The sequence below is a fragment of the Lagenorhynchus albirostris genome, chromosome 2 (genome assembly GCF_949774975.1).
Source record: "Lagenorhynchus albirostris chromosome 2, mLagAlb1.1, whole genome shotgun sequence".
Lineage (NCBI taxonomy): Eukaryota > Metazoa > Chordata > Mammalia > Artiodactyla > Delphinidae > Lagenorhynchus > Lagenorhynchus albirostris.
The window spans coordinates 80,032,586-80,039,358 of NC_083096.1; the positions used below are offsets into that span (position 1 = coordinate 80,032,586).

Here is a 6,773-nt window from a genome sequence, read left to right on the forward strand (position 1 = left end):
ACATAATAAGATGACTCTGAAAAGGTGGGGTGAAGAAGGCAGACTGGTTAGTAACCTCGAAACCCAGCAAACAACACAGTGATGAGTTCCCTGGGTTTCTTTTGGCCTCATATATCCAGACTTAAAGGTGAAGAAATTGGCCACCCAGAAATGCCAATGGACATAGAAAGAAAAACAAAAAAAGCCCACAAAAGCCTACTCCCACTAGCCAAAGGAAAGGGACAGCCTAGAGAGACAGAAAATGTAAACTTTTAGACAATAACCACACCAGTTAAGCCAAACACCATAGGGAAAAAAACGTGGCCCACCCATATCAGCAAAGGCCAAGTGGGAGCCTAGACCTCCACCCTCAAGAGGCCGTAATGAAGTTCCCCAACATCCCCAGCAGGAAGGTCCCAGAGAGGGCTAGGTAGGGAGCCAGGATTTTCATCCCCACTCACCAATAATGAGGCCATCCCCACTCCATTTCTCCCTCCCATGCAGGTCAATGGAGACCCCATAGTGAGCCTGAACTTCTACCCCTACTAGATCTTATGAGCCCCCTCCCCAACTACCCCTAGAAATGGTGTCAAAGGAGGCCCAGTGGAGACTCAGGACTTTTATCACTGCCTAGAGGTAATGAGACCACTCCTACCAGTGTCAGTGGGGACCAAGTTGGGAGCCAGTACTCTCATTCTCACCCAGAAGTAAGGAGGAACCCCCTCCCTATCCCCACGTATCAAGAGAAGCTCAGGGCGGGGAGCCTGACTTCTATTTCCACCTGGTAGTAACAAAGCAGCAACCCCCCTTCCCCTGTCAGAGCAGCATGAAACAGACAATTGAATGGAAGGTTTAAATAAGATCCTGAGTCTCAAAACATAAGACAAAAATTTCCATGTTTCAATAAAAAAGATCATACATTATACCAAGAACCAGGAAGGTTTCAAACTGAATGAAAAAAGGTAATCCACAGATGCCAACATCCAGATGACACAGATGTTACACTTATTTTAAAGCAGCAATGATAAAAATGCTTCAACAAGCAACCATGAACAGGCTTAAAACAACTGAAAAAATAGAAAGCCTCAGTAAAGAAACAGAAAGTCTCAGCAAAGAAAAAGAAGATATTTAAAAATACAATAACCAAAGTAAAGAGCTCAGAGAACGTACTTGATAGAAGAATGGAGAGAAGAAAGAATCAGTGAACTGTGAGACAGAACCATAGAAATTACTCAACCTGAACATGGAGAGAAAACAGACTGAAAACAAATGAACAGAGCTTCAGGGAACTGCAAGTCTCCAACAAAAGAACTACATTCATTCATTGGCATCCTAGAAAGAGATGAGAAACAGGACAGGGCTAAGAAAGAGTACTCACAACAATGGGTGAAAACTTCCCACATTTGGCAAAAGACCTACAGATTCAAGGTGAATGAACTTCAAACATAATAAAAGAATAAATCCAAAGAAATATACACCAAGACACATCATAATTAACTTCCTAAAAACTAAAGACAAAGAAAATATCTTGAAAGCAGCTAGAGAAAAATGACATAAGTTACCTAGAGGGGAAAAACCAGGAGGCCATTACCCCAACTGTCAGCTCCAGGACCCTACTGCCTCAGCTGCAATCCATGCCAGCAAAGCGGATGCTCAGTACCCTACCCAGCCCCACTGAGGTTAAGAGTCATGGCCAAGAGAAATGTAGAAAATTAAAATCCCTCAGGAACTGCAGCCTTTCTCCCTCACTTTCCTCTTCCAAATCTTCCACAGTCATCTGCTAGGTGGGAGTCAAGTCACATGCACAACACAACTCCAGGCAAGTCTCAGAAATGTAGTCTTTTTCCTTCTAACCTCTAGGAGGCAGTAAGGCATGCTTGGGGGTTGGGGAAGAAAAAAATTTGAGGGACTTCCCTGGTGGCACAGTGGATATGCCCCTGTGCTCACACTGCAGGGGGCCCAGGTTCAATCCCTGGTCAGGGCACTAGATCCCACATGCATGCCGCAACTAAAGAGCCTGGCTGCCACAACGAAGGAGCCCACAGCCACAACAAAGACTCGGTGAGGGACTTCCCTGGTGGCGCAGTGGTCAAGAATCTGCCTGCCAATGCAGGGGACACAGGTTCAAGCCCTGGTCCGGGAAAATCCCATATGCCACAGAGCAGCTAAGCACGTGTGCCACAACTACTGAGCCTGTGCTCTAAAGCCTGCAAGCCACAACTACTGAGTCCGCATGCCACAACTACTGAAGCCTGTGCGCCTAGAGCCTGTGCTCTGCAACAAGAGAAGCCACTGCAACAAGAAGCCTGCGCATTGCAACGAGGTGTAGCCCCTGCTCGCCGCAACTAGAGAAAGCCCGCGTGCAGCAACGGAGACCCAGCACAGCCACGAACGAATGAATGAATGAATGAATGAATAAAATAAAATAAACTCCAAATGGATTAAAGACCTAAATGTAAGACCGGACACTACAAAACTCTTAAAGGAAAACATAGGAAGAACACTCTTGGACATGAATCACAGCAATATCTTTTTTGACCCACCTACTATAGTAATGGAAATAAAAACAAAAATAAACAAATGGGACCTAATGAAACTTAAAAGCTTTTGTATAGCAAAGGAAACCATAAACAAAAAATGATAACCCTCAGAATAAGAGAAAACATTTGCAAATGAATCAACAAAGTATTAATCTCCAATATATACAAGCAGCTCATGCAGCTCAATATCAAAAAAACAAATAACCCAATGAAAAAATGAGCCGAAGACCTGAATAGACATTTCTGCAAAGAAGACATACAGATGGCCAAGAGGTACATGCAAACATGCTCAACATCACTAATTATAAGAGAAAAGCAAATCAAAACTACAATGAGGCGTCACCTTACACCGGTTAGAATGGGCATCATCAGAAAATCTGTAAACAATAAATGCTGGAGAGGGTGTGGAGAAAAGAGAACCCTCTTGCACTGTTGGTGGGAATGTAAATTGATACAGCCACTATGGAGAACAGTATGGAGGTTCCTTAAAAAACTAACAATAGAATTATCATATGACCCAGCAATCCCACTACTGGGCATATACCCTAAGAAAACGATAATTCAAAAAGACACATGCACCCCAATGTTAATTGCAGCACTATTTACAAGTCACGGAAGCAACACAGATGCCCATCGACAGATGAATGGATAAAGAAGATGTGGTACATATACACAATGGAATATTATTTAGTCATAAAAAGGAAGGAAACTGGTTCATTTGTAGAGATGTGGATGGACCTAGACACTGTCATACAGAGTGAAGTAAGAAAGAGAAAAACAAATATCGTACATTAATGCATATTTGTGGAATCTAGAAAAATGGTACAGATGAACCGGTTTGCAAGGCAGAAATAGAGACACAGATGTAGGGAACAAACGTAGGGACACCAAGGAGGGAAAGGGGGGGTTGGATGAATTGGGAGGCTGGGATTAACATATATACACTAATATGTATAAAATAGATAACTAATGAGAACCTGCTGTATAGCACAGGGAATTCCACTTCGCTGTACAGTAGAAACTAACACAACATTGGAAAACTACTATACCCCAATTAAAAAAAAATTCGTAGCAATAATAAATATTTGATTCCAAGGATATTTTTTAGTATTATTTAAAATAGCAAAAAAAGAACCTAAATACCTAAATAGAGTGGCTGGCTAAATTACAGCACATCCATACACTGAAATAGTCTGTATCTAATAAATATGATACTGAAGACTAAATGATAATAAGGAAAAAAATTATGGTTTCCAAAAAGTATGTACATGAAACCCCATTTTTGCACTTCTCCCTCAGTCCCTGCTCCACCCTGGAAAAGAAAGAAAAAAAAATTACATACACACATATGCATGCACAGACCAAGGACTGGCAGGATAGATAAGATGTTAACAGTAATAGGATTATGTATATTACTGTTTTTTCTTTATGCATAAAATATTATCCTAAATGATTTACAGAGAAAATGTACTACTTGTGTCAATCAGAAGGAAAAAAAAAATCAGTAACCATGTTTAACCAACTCACAAAGAATAGTTTCTAAGAATATTAATTTATTCTGGCAAATAGAAATAGGAATTTCAAGTTATAAGATTAAATGGGGGCTTCCCTGGTGGCGCAGTGGTTGAGAGTTTGCCTGCCGATGCAGGGGACGCGGGTCTGTGCCCTGGTCCGGGAAGATCCCACATGCTGCGGAGCGGCTGGGACTGTGAGCCATGGCTGCTGAGCCTGCACGTCCGGAGCCTGTGCTCCGCAACGGGAGAGGCCACAACAGTGAGAGGCCCGCGTACCGCAAAAAAAAAAAAAACATTAAATGGTTATTCCTCTGAGTATACCTATCTTCTAATTTTTCTTTCCCCCCACTATCCACTTATCCATGCCCACCACCAAGCTTCCACCTTTGTCTATTTACTTCTTCATTCACTCACTCTAATTCATCCAGGCAAACTTGCAACCTCTTATCTATCTTCTCAATTTCACTACAGTAACAGCACTGGTCCATGTGTATATTTCTCCAAGTGTATTACCGACAGTCCAGTACCAATGTGCACATTAGAACTAGGCTTCTCTCACACATAGTACCATACCCAAAAAACATGCAAGGAAATAGGCAAACACACAAATAATCACGTATAAACTTTGGCTCTATAAACATATAAACTTTACACCAAACTTAAAAGCATCAGTCTGTAAATTCATATTTAAGTTGGATACATACTCCTCACAGACACAGAGATACCATTTTCATAGACTCAGAGCCTCAAGAAGGGAGAGTTCTTTCTCTTCCACGTCTGTATCCTATCCATTTATCTCTTCCCAGCCCTCTTCTAAGTTGGACATAGAACTGACCCTTTTGTTTCATTCATAACAAAACCTCACACTTCCTTCGTATTTGGCACACAGTATGAGTTCAATAAATACTTGTTTATATTTTTGAAATCACTCAGACTCCAGTCTAGAAACTCTAGGAGAGCAGGGCCCACATTTGTATCCTCATCTCTGCACCTAACATCTTGTAGCATGTGGCTCTCAGTAGCACTCAATAAACAATGAGTTAACGACTATATCATTATTATTGATCCAAGAGTAAAACAGTTAAGGCACAGCACTGCGTTCCCCATTTTATAAATAAAATGAAATGGGAAAGGTTAGGTGGTGAGTCAAGAGCAGGCTGGGAAATAGGACCTGGGTCTCTCCATCCTATGACCTCCATCCAGAGATGCGGTCTGCCCCCCTGCCTGCAGACCTCAGGGGGATGCAAGTTTTCGCGCTTCAAAGTTTCTAGGGAAAAGCTACTATAAATAAAATAGCTACATGCAGTAATGAGTTTATGAACTTTGCTTAGCTGCATACTTCAAATTAGAGCTTTGAGGGAGAATTAACCAGTGGAGTATTATCAAAGAAATGCGCGCGCACGGTAAACGAAGAAGAAAAGTGAAGCTTGGATCAGAGTTCTGATAGTTTTACACAAGCAACTAGTTAAACCTCCCAAGCCAGGCCTCCAAATCCACCGGAACAGAAATTTTAAACCCACACCCTTGGGGCGCCAGGACGCCCTCCGCTTCTTCGGAGAGGACAGTCCTACCTTCCGGACAGGGGCCTCACGAAGTTCCCCCTCCCCAGGGCCAGCGTGCCGGGTGGCGGGGGCCGCGGGCGGGCCTCGCTTCCCTGCCGGGAAACACATTCCTCCCGCGTCCGCGGGCGCCGCGCGCTGCGCAGGCTGGATAACGGCTACCTGGCCCCAGGCGGGGTTCCTCTCCACCCAGCCCCACCGCAGGGGCGAGAAGGGAAGGCCCTGTTGTCCGCGGGTTAAAAACCCACAAGACGGTCCACCCGCGGCGCCGCCGGACCGTTCCTGGCGCCGGGTCCCGGGCCGGGAGAGGAGAGTCCCGAAGAGTCGGGCGGCGTAGCCGGAAGTTCCCCCGTGGCCACTGACCTGTCAGGCCCCACTGCCGCAAGTCCTGCTCCTGCACCCGCGCCGCCTCGACTCGGCTCTCGCTCTGAAGAGTCTGTAGAAAGCCGGGCATGCCGCCCTCGCGGGTCGCAGCACCCTCACGCTCCATCCAGCCACTGCGAAGCTCCGCCCTACGCCGCCCTGCGCGCTTCCTTCCCGACGTTCGCGCCCTAACCCCCGGGCGCCGCCGCCGCCAGAGGGCGCGTCCGGCGCTGAGGTCTGGGCGCGGAGAGAGCCGGAAGGTATCCTACCCGCTGTTGAGGAGCGCTTGCAGCCGGGTGTGCGTGGGGCGGCTCGATTCTCACAGTTTATGCCCTCTCTAGGCGACTGATGACCTGAAACGCTCGTCACTCACTTATTATTTAATCAACATTGACTGCCATGTGCCAGGTGCTCTGCTGGGCTCTGGGGTTATAGCATTCAATAAGACATCGTCTCTGCCCCTCAGCAATTCACAGCAAGATTGTAAAGTTCAGTTTACACGAGTAATAAATTGGCTTGGGCCCTGAAATCCTCTTACTTACTCCCTGTGGTCTGTAGGCTGGAACTTCTGAATGGTAGAAAATTAAAATCATGAAAGATGTCCTTGCCACAATGGGTTTCTTAAGTGAATTATGGGGAGCAAATTGAAGCGATGTATTAGATTGTGAGTCACCATGACTCAACATAAACTTTAAGTGGATTTAAGATGTAGTGATTTATGATTAGTTGTGTACCACTAATACAAATGTTATGATAACAACCAAATACCTGCATTTATTGATGCGTTAGAATTGCTGTCTCATTTAATCCTCCCGATA

At 44.8% G+C, this 6,773-nt stretch overlaps 1 protein-coding gene across 4 annotated transcripts in view; it reads right to left on the reverse strand.

The window, feature by feature from the left end:
• CHD1L (chromodomain helicase DNA binding protein 1 like) overlaps nt 1-6,138 on the reverse strand; it is a 50,836-nt gene extending 44,698 nt beyond the window's left edge. For 2 of the 4 annotated variants that reach the window (XM_060139151.1, XM_060139150.1), the window contains exon 1: nt 5,956-6,103. In XM_060139151.1, the coding sequence (XP_059995134.1) occupies nt 5,956-6,082 (127 nt within the window). In that variant the 5' untranslated portion in view covers nt 6,083-6,103. Of the gene's footprint in view, nt 1-5,955 lie in introns of all 4 variants that reach the window. The other 2 variants (XR_009538789.1, XM_060139152.1) reach the window with 2 other exon arrangements.
• Nucleotides 6,139-6,773: the final 635 nt, after the last annotated feature.